The 15,592-nt window shown below is 41.3% G+C and overlaps 1 protein-coding gene across 10 annotated transcripts; it reads right to left on the bottom strand.

The window, feature by feature from the left end:
* Positions 1–1,921: 1,921 nt before the first annotated feature.
* LOC148033034 (putative helicase MAGATAMA 3) lies at positions 1,922–11,058 on the bottom strand. Of its 10 annotated transcripts, none has more exons than XM_087683745.1 (14): positions 10,763–11,058; positions 9,777–10,641; positions 8,800–9,672; positions 8,610–8,696; positions 7,982–8,170; positions 7,730–7,828; positions 7,484–7,634; positions 7,197–7,338; positions 5,320–7,107; positions 4,584–4,736; positions 3,444–4,257; positions 2,615–3,341; positions 2,440–2,521; positions 1,922–2,277 (listed from the first exon to the last, which is right to left on the bottom strand). In XM_087683745.1, the coding sequence occupies exons 2-11, from the start codon at positions 10,297–10,299 to the stop codon at positions 4,195–4,197; spliced, it is 4,068 nt and encodes a 1,355-aa protein (XP_087539871.1). In that variant the 5' UTR covers positions 10,300–10,641; positions 10,763–11,058; the 3' UTR covers positions 1,922–2,277; positions 2,440–2,521; positions 2,615–3,341; positions 3,444–4,194. The 10 variants fall into 10 exon arrangements, with proteins under 10 accessions (XP_087539871.1, XP_087539866.1, XP_087539869.1 ...); XM_087683740.1 differs by having other exon boundaries at positions 1,922–2,344; XM_087683743.1 differs by having other exon boundaries at positions 2,611–3,341.
* Between the last annotated feature and the right edge of the window lie 4,534 nt (positions 11,059–15,592).

The raw sequence follows: 15,592 nt of genomic DNA on the forward strand, positions 1-15,592 counted from the left end.
TTGTGCACAAGGCTTACAAATACTACGTATTTTGTGCCGAAGTTGGACATAGATTATTATAAGACTCACAAGCATACCTAACAACCCCTGAATACATCACTACTAAAAGATGATTCTTCTAAAACAAACAAAATAGTTTGTAAGAAGCTTTCAGAAGAAACAGGACAAGAAAGAGTAACGCTACTAAAGTAAGCACATATATATGCACTAGAAAAGAAATCCAAAAGAGGTCAAGGGGTAATAGTAATACCCAAAGGGTAGTAATACCCAAAGGGGTCACCAAGCTCTGAGTCAAGACCACACTTATCCTATGACTGTCAGCAACAAATCCAACCACATGACTCAAAGCCCGCACACATGACTTCAAGATCACATTATGCTCCTGCCCTTGGAAAGTGCCTACCATATTTGTATAGTGTTTTTAGTTACTAATTCTGAGCTTAAAACAGACCCAAACATCTGTAGAACATATTTGTGTTCCAACTTTGTGAGTGATGACATTCACTAAAACTGTATTCAACCCAGAAGCTTAAATGAGATTCTGCCAGTATCAGAACTGTGCAGCAAACAATTCCTCTAACATTTTGATAGGGCACAGAGTTCCCTTTCTGCGACTCTCCACTATTACTAATGCTATAAAGTGCGTTTTTCAAAAGTTACTTTCATATTCTGATTAACTGGATGTACACCACTGGTTGATGTGCTCGTCCCTTTTGCTTCCTGCAACCTTGCCATCTCCCTTCTCTGTGTAATCCTATATATCCTATTCTTGGTCTTCACGTCCTTTGTAGATTGCTTTTCCTTGCTCTCAGCCGCCTGACAAAGCGTGTATCTTTGATGGAATAATTCAAAAGGGGAAGTGTCATTCCAAATGCTCTTTGGATCCGCAAGCCAAAACTTGTCGGAACTCATGTTGCACCATATCTTGCAGGTCTGTCCTATGAACACTGCAGAAACGACTATCGTGTAACAACATTGCAATCACCTGGGATCCATCCAATATTGCAGAGTCTGTAGCATAGACTGGACAACCAGTCTGCTGAAACGGCTCAAAACAGCTTCAACTATACTGTAAAATGTGTGCAGTGTGGCTTATGACAGTGGCTGAATGCAGCAGCAGCAGCAAGAGGCAACTCTGCAAAGATGCCACTTGCTGAGCCAAAAATGCTTCTCTGGAGGATATAACCTCATTTGCCAACCAAGCCTTCCACACCAACTCATGCTACATCAGGTTGGTCGACCTTCATTTTGCCATTGACCAACCCCCTCTCTAGGACTTTCGTTGGCAGCTCATCTGTGGCAGCATTTGAGGGTGCACACACCAACATCTATTTGGGCATAGCTTTAAAAGGTTTGTTCCCAGATTTTAATCCATTTTCTGCAGCACATCATCAGTAAAGCCCAACCCTTCACTTTGATAACAACCAGAATCACTGGCAGTATCATCAATTGTAAGATGTGTCTGGGACAAGCTTTTCCAATAAAGCAGCAAAATACTTCCCATACTGTACAAGATGAATATAGCATTCAGCATCCCCCAAAACAGCGTGGCCTTTACCTGTGCCAGGAGGACCCTGGACCAGAGTATGAGGTCATAAGTCTTGATGCCTGGTAAGAAACCATTATCTTGCAACCCTAAAGAATCTTGCAACCTGAAAGACTTGCGAGCGATGGGCACATACAAATATTTTTAGATGGATCTGAATGTTACACAAACATAGGTGCTGGAATGCACTGAAAGCCCACATACATATTCGAGCGGTTGTGGCAAGAGATCCTAGAAGGTTCAGGTACCACAAAACACGTTCAAAATCAAACTTCATTGTAAATGCCTCTTTGCTAGCAGGCGCCCCCCCCACGGCTATCCAAAAACTTAAGGATTAAATGCTGACAAGGTTACATAGATAAAGAATGAGATTCCTTGTACAGCCAGGCAACTGTTTTATTCACGCTTAGTTGTTGCAAGAGATCCTAGAACAGTTGGGCACTAGGAAACACCTTTACATTCAAGCCTTTTTCTAAATGACTTTGTTAGCAGGGGCCCACTGTCATTCCTATTATCAAGAACAAGACAAACCTTAGGACTTGAAATGCTGACAAGGTTAGTTACATAAAGTAAGAAAATTCTGATGTGCCAGGCCACTGTTTCCGTCCCACCCTTACAAGCACTTCAGCAAACAAAGTGCACCTTTCGCCAACATAAACTTGGCACCATGGGATTCCCAGCATCAACGAGTACATAATGATGAATAATCCCAGCTGCTCAACTTGAAAGTTCTGCATCAGTCATTCACCCATCACAGACCCATTACTCCTCGTCCTACCAGCTAAGCAAACAGGCAGTCTGCAAACAAGAACAATCAGTACTTTCTTTTGAGTGTAACTCAAGCCACATAAGATGATAACATTTAAAAGAAATAGAATACAATGTGAGCATACCTGACCCACACTCAGAGGAGAGATATAACTGCAACATCACCCTCCTTACAGTCAGTAGGAAGAAGCACCAAATCGAACCAACCTGAAACAAAAGGCATTATCAATACCAGATCCAATGCAAGGACAAAAACATATACTCATATACCCCTGCAAATTCAGTCTGGAAAGTACTCGCCAGGCTTTCACCACAGCTTGCCATGTGTCACTTCTCAATGCAGATGTTTGACAATGTGTCCTGTCCACGAAATGTTGACCCTGATCCTGATGACACCTTGAAATTACTAGGATTCTGCTGTACCAATGACCTGACAAAGTTGGAAGACTTTTGTCATCTGCCCGCATCTTACCATCCCCATCAGAGCAGCCCATGGAACCTCCATAGAAACATGTCTTCTTTATAAACTTCCTTGCTCCATCATGTAAACCAGATGCAGAACTATTTTTAAGGTCTCCTGTTACACTTCCAGGCCCCAAGCCCTTTACAAGTCTTTGGTCCTGCACTTGCCAGTCGACTGGACTACTGGAGGCTTCAGGGTCTCTCTTTATGACTGAGAATGGAAATCGAGAAGACAAAGACTTCTTCACTGTCAATGTTTTCAGTGGCTGAGCTTGCTTGGCAGCCTCCCTCACATCTAAAAACATTGTCTCTGTCCGTTACATTTCTTGGCAATCATCCAACCTCCTCGTTTCCCAAAACTTGACTGATGCCCCCTGGAAGGATCTTTGGTGGAACAATCAATCAGTACAGAATGGGAAAGAGTATTTATTCTCTTACATTTCCATCACTATGTTCTGCATCTCATTGAAATCCTGTGTGATTTCTTCACTAGGATGAACATTGTTTGACACACTGGCCTTCCCCTGTGTAGCTCTCTCTGATCCTTAAGCTTATTGACCAAAATCTGACAAGTTTGCAAATTGACTTTCAGTAATTCAGCAACCAAAATAGCAACCACATACAGAACTGAAACTGAAAACTAAAGGAAAAACTAACTGCCAGCAACCTTTCTGCTCCATCTCGCGACCGATGAGTATTATCCAGAGTTTCCAAATCTTTAAGCTCATCGCCATCCATTATAGCATCAGGACCATTTGCTACAATGCCACGTTTGGTTATAACAATTCTAGCAACTTTTACCACCAAAGGCTATAGCAGAAATGGTGGCCTAGAGCTGAGGCTCATGAGCCATCTGGAACTTAAGAACTTGCAGATGCAGACTTGATGCTCAGTCCACTTTCATCTGTAACATCTCTCTGTAGAGGCCTAGCAAAAGGCCAAAAGCAAGACAGAGGATGCTGTCAAAATAAACATGGACCTGCATCCCTGTGCAGTGGATTAGGCAGGGTAATAACAGAGCTTGTGCTCGTACGATATGTTGGCCCTGAATCTAACACCTGTCCTGCATTATTCTGAGGCACACAGTCAGAAACTTCATTGGGCAGCTCACTAAGATTAAAGATGAACAATCCCTTGGTTGCCCTGTTGAATGTTGGAGACCACTCGATCAGCCATGTGAGGTACAAAATGTATACATTGCAGCCATCAGATTGCTGCAGAGAAGCACGCATAATGCTCTCTATTCTGTGGCCTGCCTCTGGTATCATTCCAACCCCTATTTCACAGAGGAACCGAGGTTTCCAGGAGGGTTTGGTGCAACCATGAAGGCCACCAAAACGAAAAAATTATTGTCCTGATGCTTTAGTTTTTCATTTCCACGAAAGAAAGGATAACACCAAAACTGTTTTCATGCTGCTTTAGTTCTTCGTTCGAACATCCTTCTGCACCTTTTTCTGGAGCATTCTTCCAGTGCAAACCACCTTCATTTTTAAATTTAAAATAAATTAATTAATTAAAGATAAGTGAGTAATTTTAAAAAAGGTCAAAACATTGAGAGTTAGAAAGAGGACCGCCAAGTGAAACCTTAGTTAGGCTTTCTGCAAGTTGAAGATACATGCAAACAAAAAAGAAAACCTCAAGCCCAAGATCACTTCACTTGCCATGCAATGTGGCATGAGGTACAACATGATTTGAAGGGATATTCTTGTTTGTTATGTCAACTACTTGGGGTATTCAGACCAGAGAAGCGAAAACGGCAACCAAAGTAAAGATCAGATGGCTTAGGAGGAGCTCTTAGGAATCCTACCTGACTAGAACCTTGATTGTTGATCCTTGATGATGCAAGTAGGTTTTTAACAACTGGAGAATTCATGCTTACGAAACAGCCTCTTTCTTTGGCATCCGCAATAAGAGCAGCCCAGTCTTCAGACTGCACAAGTGCTGCCGCATTACCAACCACCTGTAAGAAAACAAATATAATCCAAACACATTGAAACAAAATGTAATCATTGCAAGCTCTATCGTTAAAAGATAAGCATACTTTTCCCTCTGTGTCCATTTAGACAGATGAAACATAGCAAAAGAGAGGGACGGCAGGTTACTGAGCTCATATTCTTTTTCTAATCCTAAACAAGAAAAGATAAAATGATTGGTTCTTCCAAATGGAATGACTTAGAGCAATCTCGCATCATGGACAAGGTCTATATCTCTTTGGCAGCATGAAAGGCTAGCCAATAAAGAACAAGACCTTACAGATATGGCTATTGTGTGCCAAGGAGTTAGAAGTTGGCCACAGATTACTGGAATGCATCACCACCAGAAAATGATTCCTTTTCAGGCAAATAAAGAGTTCCTAAAAGGCCTTGAGAAGAATGCCAATAGAGAAAGAGTAATGCATCACCACCAGAAAATGATTCCTTTTCAGGCAAATAAAGAGTTCCTAAAAGGCCTTGGGAAGAATGCCAATAGAAGAAAGAGTAATGCTGCTAAAGTAAATAAATACACATTCAAAAAGAAATCTAGAAGAGTTCAAAAAAGCATACCCAAAGGCATCGCCGTGCTCGGGTCAAAGCCACATTCATTCTGCGAATATCCGCCACAAATCCAACCCCATGACTTGATGCGCGCACACACGACATTATGATCACATCACGCTCCTGTCCTTGGAAAGCATCTACAGTATTAATATACACTGTTTTACTTTCCACTTCTGAACCTAAAAGAGACCCGAACTCCTGTTGAAGACATTTCAGCTGCAACTTGTAAGGAGTGATAACACCCACTGAGACCTTATTCAACCCAGTGGCTTTAATAAAATTCTGCAAGTACTCAAACAACTGTGCAGCAAACAATGCTTCTGTAACATTTTGGTAGGACACAGAATTGCCCTTGTGTGACTCTCTACCATGACTAATATCATAAAATATATACGGTCTCAAGAGGGGATCACGATGATAAGCCTCATCAGGGAGCGAAGACACACTATCACTGTCTACAAGACGGCCTTGATAAAAATATCGAGAAGGAAAATCTCTTATTTGGGGATGCATCCGATATTGCACTGACAGTAGCATAGAAGGACAACCAGCCTGCTGAAACCGCTCAAACAGGCTTCGACTGTACTGTAGAGTATGTGCAGCACGGCTTATGACAGTGGCTGGTAGTTGTTGTGGATCACCAATTAGAACGCACCGTGCAGCTCCCAAGCTTAGTGGGGGTAATACAGCAGCTTCACTCGCTTGAGCAGCTTCATCAATTACAACCATGTCAAAACCATGAGTAAGATGATTAAAAAGTCGCCTTCCACTACTTGAAACAGTTGTGAAGACAATTTCTGCCTCATTTGCAAAGCTTGCTTCCAACTTGGAACGCGCATCCTCTACTGAATACCCAATTCCACCACGGAACCGACCCTCCACAATGAACAGCCGTGACATTTCAACAAGCACCTTATCTCTCTCTTCTACAACAGCTGCTAACTGTTGCAACTTTGAATCTCTCGTCTGATCTCGTGCTACAAGAACATCTGGATCAATACCAACTGAACCTTGAGATCTCGCAGCAGCAGCAGTGACACTCAACTCCTTTTGCAAAGATGCCACTTGCTGAGCCAAAAAAGCTTCCCTGGATCTGAGTTGCTGCAACCATCCCAATACATCGTCTCGTGCCATTGCCAACAATTGTTCTGATCTACGCTCCACAGAAACTGCCTGGGAAGCCTTGGACTGAGTGTCAACACCAACTCGTGCTACATCAGGTCGGTAAACCTTCATTTCACCATCAATAAAACCCCTTTCTAAGACTCTGGTTAGCAGCTCATCAGTGGCAGCATTTGAGGGTGCACAGACCAACATCCTAGGTTTTGGACATAACTTTGGAAGGATTCTTGCCAAATTTTGGTCCATTTTCTGCAGCACATCATCAATTGAGCCTGATCCTTCACTTTGACCAGAAACAGAATCACTGGCAGTATCGTCAACTTTAAGACTGTCTGGGGCAAGCTTTTTCAGTAAAGCAGCATAATACCTCTGATACTGTACAAGATGAATAACATTCAGCATGCCCCAAACAGTGTGGGTTTTCCCTGTGCCAGGAGGGCCCTGAACCAGAGTAAAAGGCCATAAATCTTGGCGTTTGACTGCCCCATTGGAGTTGAATGATCCTGCTGCAGTGTGCATGGCTGCCCACTTGATCGCAGCCAACTGGGGGTTGTTAAAGTTTCTGTGAAGATGCTGCACAAAGGATTGCGTAAAACAGTCGGGCATTGGAGGGGGGCCTTCCTCATAGCGTGGAAAAAGCTCAGGTTTGGGGTTAAGGATAGCCTTGACCATCTAGACATAAGCAAAAACGCATGATTACCCCAAAGACATGCAAATAGTTAGTCACACGACAATTATTCTTAGATGGATCTGGATCATACTTGTGAATGTAGGCGCTGAAATGCGTGAAGGGCCACATATTCACGCTGAGTTGTTGCAAGAGATCCTAGAACAGTCAGGTACCATGGAACACCTTTAAGTTGCAACTTCTTTCTAAATGCATCTTCGCTAGTAGGGCCCCCGCTGTCATTCACATTATCAAGGAACAAGAGAGACTTTAGGACCTAAATGCTGAGAAGGTGACGAAGAAAAATATGGAATTTCCTGTGTAGCAGGGCCATTGTTTTCATCCTGTCTTAAACAAGAACTTAACGCAAACAAAATGCACCTTTCGCCAACATAGACATGAAGAATGGCACCATGGGGATCCCGAGTATCAACAGGTATGTAACGTCGAATAATACCAGCTGTTCGACTTGAAAATTCTGAATCAGTCACTTCACCCATGCCAGAACCATTACTCCTCTTCATCCTACCAGCTAAGCAAATGTGTGAACAAGAACAATCAGTACTTTCTTAAATGTAACTCAAATCACATGTAGAACAATAACATTTGAAAGAAATAGAATGCAACCTGACCCAGGCTTAGGAGTAGATATAACTGCAACATCACCCTCCTTGAACCCTAGCCTAGAATGACTGTCAGTAGGAAGAAGCACCAAATCAAACCAACCTGACAATGCAAGGCATACATACTGTCATAACCAGATCCAATGCAAGGATTAAAGCATATGCTCATCTGCCCATGTAAGCGAGGTCTGGAAAGAGGACAGTTAACTAGGGAAGTTTTTATTTATTGTGAATGCTTAGCTAGTTAGCAAAATACCTCGTTCACGTTTCTCAACCATCTTCAAGAAAACTTGGACATGAGGATCTTTGGATACACCATCGCTCAATTCCTCCCATGTACTGTGTAGTTGAGCTCTGCACTCTTCAAACAGTAATGGCTCAAACACATTCACATACTCCTGAACAGACTCAAAGCTACCTGGAACACATTGTAGCTCTTGTTCTCCTGCACACACATGATAAAGAGTTTGCAACTCTCAATGATATAAAAGCCAAGAACTTCAAACTTATATTTCCAAAACACCATCCGAAGTACCCATAAACACATCCTTTAATAAAAGCCAAGAACCTCAAACGCATATTTCCAAAACACCATCTGAAGTACCCACAAACACATCCTTTACTATTCCCATGTGTCTACCAAAACAAGGACCAACAGCTGCACTGCACACTTACTCGTCAAATAGCATCAATTACTGACATCTTGGAGATGAACTGACAAGCAAAGCCCAAAATGCCCCACCTCATGCAAAACAAAGCAACAGATAATATACTCACCCAACTGCCCCCATAAACTATTAAAAACACGTTTAATAAAAGGCCTAAGTTGACAATGCTACACAACTAGGGTAGTTTTGCAGTGATGTCCATGCAAAGCGACCTGCCTCTACTGGCCGTAGCATGGAAGTAATTCATCCAGCTGATATTATTGTGAGGATCACCACCAAGGATGACTTTGGTGCAACTCCACCCTATATGTAAACACGCAACAGATCTAGACATAAACTTTGGAGCATGATCAGGGAATGGTAATTTACCTAAAGCATTGGACAGATAGAACTGTAAAGTACTCACCCGGTGTTTGCCAGAGCTTGTCACAGGTCACTTCTCGATGCAAGCGTTCGATCGAAGTATCTTGCGCATGATATGTTAGCCCTGATGCCAATGACTTCCTGAGACTGTTGGGACTCTTCTTTGTCATGGGCCTCACAAAGTTGGAAGACTTGTCATCTGCCCCCACTTTACCCTGTCCCATTACAGATCCCGGAGGCTTACCCATAGTCTTAGTGAGTAGAGGTGGTGTCTTGGCTTTGTCGTCTTGCTTCCTAGACGTGTTCCTATCAAGAGCTGCCTCTGGACCCTCTACAGTAACATCTGTCTTCTTTACAAACAGCCTGGCTCCATCATGTACAACAGATAGATCTGTAGGCATGATGCAACTACTTTTAAGGTCTCCTTTAGCCCCATCACTCAATGGGCTTGTGCTTTTGAAGTCTTTATGCCTGGACTCCCCGGTTGACTGGGCTACTGGAGTCTTCAGGGTCTCTTTATGGCTGCGGAAGGGAAAATGAGATGATAAAGACTTTTTTACTGCAGGTGTTTTTGGCGGCTGAGCTTGCTTAGCAGCCTCCCTCACATCTAAAAACATAGTCTGTCTGTTGCGCTTCTTGCCAAGCATTGCATCCTTCTGATCCAACCTTCCTCGTTTCCCAAAACTGGACACTTTGTTAGTATCCAAGGTCAACTGATGACCCTTGGAAGGATCTTTGGTGGAACAATCAATTGGTGTGAATCGGGGAAGAGTTTTCTCTTGCACCTCCAACACAATGTTCCGCGCCTCCTTAGCATCCTGTGCAATTTCTTGACTAGAATAAACATTATCATTGTTTGGCATGTCAGCCTTCTCCTCTGTCGCTCTCTCTGGTTCTGAAGGTCCTTGACAAATATCTGACAAATTTGCACATTGACTTTCAGTATCTTGACAACCAAAATAACAACCACATACATAGAGAAGCTAAAAACAAGCGCAAAAACGGACTGCTAGCAACGACCTTTCTGCTCCCTCTCCTGGTGGTGACTGGAATCCAAAGTTTCAGAATCTTCAAGCTCACCATCCTCCATTATTACATCAGGACCTTTCACTGCAATGCCATTCTCAGTTGCCATGATTGTATCGAGCTTTGGGTCATTACTTTTATCAGTCAAAGGCTGTGGAAGACATGGTGGACTTAAGGATGGTGTGCCATCTGGAACTTCAGAGCTGGCAGCATCAGGCTTGACTCTCGGTCCACTGTTATCTGCAGCACCTCGGGGGGAAGGCCTAACAAACGGCCGAAAGCAAGACAGAGGATGCTGTCCAGGTAAAAGTGGAGATACATCCCTGCGCTGTGGATTGGGCAGGGTAACAATAGAGCTTGTGCTCGTAGAGTATGTTGGCCCTGCGTCTAACACCTGTTCTGCAACATTCTGAGGCCCTAACTCTAACGCCTGCTCTGCAATATTCTGAGACACAGGATCAGAATCTTCCTCAGGCAACTCATTAAGATCAAACATTAACCGTCCCTTGGTTGCCATGTCGAATGTTGGAAACCACTGGTTCAGCCAAGTGAGGCATGAAAGGTGTACATCACAGCGGTTCAATTTGAGCGCCACGAGGCTCACACATAGCTCTCTGTTCTGCCCCTGGTCTATATCCAGCTTCTGTTTGACACGAGGAACCAAGGATCTCAGAGGCTTTGGTGCAACCAGGAAGGCCACCAAAGCCAGAAGATTATTGTCTTGCTACTTTATTTCTTCATTTCCAAAGAGGAATATATTCCGAAACTGATATCATGCTGCTTATGTTATTCATTCGGACATATCCTTCTGCGCCTTTAATTCAAATTTGTTACGGAGCATTCTTCCGGTGCAAACCAGCTTCATTTTTTCGATTTGAAAATAAGTTAGTTAACTCAAGATTAAGATTAAGATATAAGATAAGATGAGTAAGCAAATAAATAAACGTTAAACAAGGAGAGAGAAGGGGGGCAAGTGAGACCTGGGAAGGGAGGGAATTCGTTAGGGTTTCTGCGGATTCGAAGAGGGAGAGGTTTAGGGTTTGTGCGTGCCTGGGAGGAGGAAGGGAAGCCGCGACAGCGCACCACAACACGCGAAGCCAGAAAGAGCGGTACCACAGACACAGACACGCACAGACAGAGAGAGAGAGAGAGAGGGGACGCTCTACCTATGAGGATGAATGTTGTTCCGTTACAGAGAGAGAGAGAGAGAGAGAGAGAGAGAGAGAGAGAGAGAGAGACGGGGAGAACCATCAACACTCCGGCAAGCAATACATCGAGAACGAGTGCAGATGAGCCCCCTTTATATAGCTGGGGGGCTGCCCTTCGGCCATCCGTGTTTCAGTTCCCAGTTGTATTCACACCCGTCTCTTATTTTTCCTTTTGGAAGGGAGACCTGCTATATTTTGGTTTTTATATTTGTAATAATATATGTATTATTATACCATTTATGACTGGTTGAGCCAAACGATCACATAAATTCTTCGATCCTTATGCTTCTAAGGGTATGTTCATGTACTTGACATGGACACGCAACATATGATATTTTCAACACAAACCAACATATTAATCACAAACATTTGCATCAAGTCTTCATGGTCATGTCACACCTAGCTTGAACTAGACTTTGTGAGAGTTTTGCAAGTGAACATGGTGTGGCATGTTCTTTTACCTCCATTCTTATTACTAAGTATGGTTACGTCTTCTTTGAAATTGTAGCCAATACTCTAGGGGTACGGTTACCCGTAATATAGTATGGATACCCTAATAGCCATGCCACCCTAAGGGTAGTGGGAGACTACCCCTAACTGGTAAACTAGTCACATCTAGAGCAAATACATTAAATGAATGCAAAAGGCCAAAAGAATCTTGTCAAAAACTTGGTTCTAATTTGTTCACGGCGAGTCCAATATACATTTCTACAAAGACAAGGCATTAGCACACTAAGACTCGTGATAGCATGTACTTTTTTGTCACATGCCATGGGTACTCATGGTATTTCTAAAGCCCTACTTCCCACTCTTCTTCTTGGCATCACAATGCAATTAGTGAAGGGAGTGGGTTTCCCTTGACCCCACTTATCACTAGGTGCAATTGAGCTCTAACGAGGTTGTAGGGTGCAAGAGCCAATAGAATGCCATTGAATTCTAATGTTGTCACTCTCCTTGGATATAGTGTTTTAGCTTGATTTCTAGTAAGAATCTTAATTGCATAGTGAAGAAATTACCATGACTTTTTCTTCTAAGATATGGTGGAGTGGAAAGTGATACATTGTTCAAAAAACAGAAGGTGACCATTTGGGACAAGGAAAGAAACAAGAATCAAATTCAAGATTGGCAAAACAAGTGCTAATATGATGCAAATCAAATAGATGGAAGATCCAAAGTAAATGTAAGTGTAGTGGGGAGGCTTGTGTGAGCTTATTAACACGTAAGCATTTTGGCCCCCATACCCTAACCTAACCCATGGGGCTTGAGCATGTGGGTAAGTTCCAAGGGTGCATGGATTCAAACCTTGGGTTATAGTCTCACCCAATCATTTTATATGTAGATATTTACATGAAACCACAAAGTAATAACTAAGGCTTTAATAGCAAGCCCTTCTTCGTAATAGGATTCCCATAGACTAACCTGTGCATTGAAGAGAGATGATAAATAGTTGTATGGGCCTACAGAACGTAACCCAAAAGTTTGAATCCCCTACTCCAATGATGCTCTCAACTAAAGCCAAAGCGACACTACAATCATATATTAAAAGGCACTAAGTGAAGTGGGATCATTAACAATAACTTCACTCTATTGGCCTTTTTATAAGTTTTCAAACAATCATTGGAAAAACAATTGTATCTAACAAGGCGTGACTTATGAGGAATCCAATTACCATAACTTGTGACATAGAACCTCTATCTAACATGGCCCAATGTGAGGAGTCTTCCAAGATATGCATGGAGAAACATGCTCTATTACCATCTTGCAACATTAAGACATCGATTAGGTCAAGATTAAGACAAGCTTAGCTACGAGGAGGATTTGTTATTTTCACCATTCAAAAAAAAAAAGTTGTTCCATCATCAATTCTTCAATCATATTATAATCTCTCCCAGTACGGGCCTCCTCTTCAAAGCATTTCCTAGAGAGAGATTTCCAAAACTCAATTATATATTTCCGTTTGCTATATCCATGCACATTACAAATTTTATCTCATGACTCATCATGTTCAACTAAAATGATTAGTAGCCTTTTGTGCCTATCAAAGAAAAAGGCCTCTTTGATGCTTTGAAAATCATCATGCCACATGAATATTCTTGATCTCACAAACACATATAAACTTTTGTACAAAAAGATCGCCCTTCTCTGTAGTACACAAGTTCTTGCTACACACTTGCTTAAGCAAATTTAAACTATAAGTTACCCACATAGGGAACATCCAAATTAAGACATTCTAGTTGTGGCTTGTTTTTAGGCCAACATAGATACGGCCCATGCCTCTTTGAACTAGCTAAGGGGAAATATAGAACACTTAACCCAAATCTCAAGTGATCTTTTGGTCATACAATTCACAAGCCTTTCTTTTCAATAGAGGGATCTTTTATCCTTTTGGCATCATGTTGCTATATTTTGATTAATAACAATAATAACCCATCAATGTTTTGGAGCTTGTTCTGCAATAGCCACAAGTCACTCTTTGAAATAATGCCCCTGATCGATTTACAAGAAAACTAGATGTAGAGACATGTTTGCTTCAACAAAAATAGGTGAGGCAACCCATGACATGTATGAACAAAGTGAATAGTATTATGGATAGTGAGTGACTAGAATTCATCTGGCCTAGCCTTGTGACACCCATACCCATGCAACCTACATTGGAAACTTTGTTGCCCGCCTTGGTCATATGCAACACTTGCTTGCATCTTGTCAATGCATGTGCTTGGTGTTCTAGTATGCACTCTTTCTATGGAATGATAGCATGTTTTGCAATGAAAATGAATATTAAGAACGTCATGTCCCAAACCTAATGGCCTAGTGGTTGAACATTCGGGCCATGGATTCAATTGACAAGGTGATCACTTGGTTGGACACCTAGTATATTCATAAGGTGAATTCAAGTCAATTCGGGTTCTTGCCCATTGGAACACTCCATTGGTCCTCCTACTTGGCAGGGTAACTCACAGGGAGGTTCTCAATGAGACCAAGCTTTGTTGTTCATCCACTATCCTATTTGCACATAGGGAAAATGCTAATATGACTCTTGCCCACTCTCTTTACTAATACTTGGAGGGGAGGCACCCTCCCTGGTGCACATTTGAGCATGTGTGCCTTACTTCTTTAAAAAACATTAAGAACCTCATTGAGTGTCACATAACGTGTCTATCCTAGCAATGTTAAATTGCTCATTATGCTTTAAGGGAATATAAAAGTAAGAAAGTGAGTTATGCCTTGAATTTATTTGCTATATCTCTAATTAGTTTTAGACAAGTATACATGACTCATAAACCAGTTGTGGGTTGATAGCTCATAAGTTAATCATGGGGTAAGACATTCAAAACATGCAAGTTGAAATCTCAAGTATCCTCAACTTTTTTTTGGCAATTTGGAATGCTCGTCCAAACCTCATATGTATGTTTATTTGTTTGGTTGAGATGTATTTTGGCCTCTCATGAAGTCACATATTTCCATTTTGTGTACTTCAACATTAAAAAACCTTGAACTATACAAGTTGACTTCCAAGACCATTGACGAGGAGATGTATTTGCATGGCAATTAGCTCACCTCAATTGCATGTTATCGGGGCTTCTTCTTTGTGTTGTCTTACAATCTTTGATTTATCAAACACTAATATCTTCCACCCATCTTATGGCACAAATTTAACAATTATCTAGCAACCTTGACTCGCTATTGCTAGCACATGTGACACTCCACTTAGGTTATGGTGTTCATTAGGCCCTTTTGTTATAAAGTTATTGTATATTTTCCATGATTTTTGCCATGCATGCTCGTGCCTAATCGTTAGCCATACTATCTTTTAATTACACACAAAAGTCCTTTAGCATAGATGATTATACAACAATCTTTTGAATATACCACATATTTGACTAGAGACCCCAAATAGTGTATATTTGTTTTGTATAAAGTTGAAAACTTCTTAATCATTTCTAATAATGATGTACCACAAGCACAAGAACCATATCGTGTGCGCTTCTTTAAAATATAAAGCCTTACTAAATTTGGATAAGTCATAACGTTGTTTGTTTTGTTTGACCTTGCATTTGTAATGCCTTGTTGGATGTTTTGTGTGGCTTTGATGGAGTTAAGTTTCTTGCAATATGGTTTGTAGTATTGACCATGAAATTTTTTGCGTTAGTACTTTTTAATAAGTTGAAACAATCAAGCTCAATCTATCAATTCCTATCATCACTTCTCATCTTTTATCTTCATATGATATTATTAGATGAAAAATATGATTTGACTACAAAAATTGTTGCGTTAATACTTTTTGATAAGTTGAAATGACAAGCACATCTATAAAATCCTTTACCATTACTTTGGTCGTTTGATCTCATTACATGAAAATATGAATCACTTGACAAGGTATGTGAAAGAAGTATATAGGATGAACATTAGATAGGAAGAACTAAGGAGCTAATTTTTTAATTTCACCTTCCATGACTACAACTAGTAGGATATTCTCACCTCAAGGGTACTTCTTGATATAAATAGTTCAAGTCCATACACAAATTGTCTATGATTATTAAATATATATTATAAAGTCCTCACATGTAACTTCCCTTTACCTCTTTGTCATTGAAGGAATGC

This window comes from Lygodium microphyllum, chromosome 8, assembly GCF_053477565.2.
Source record: "Lygodium microphyllum isolate KBCC chromosome 8, Lygodium_microphyllum_v1.1.10, whole genome shotgun sequence".
Lineage (NCBI taxonomy): Eukaryota > Viridiplantae > Streptophyta > Polypodiopsida > Schizaeales > Lygodiaceae > Lygodium > Lygodium microphyllum.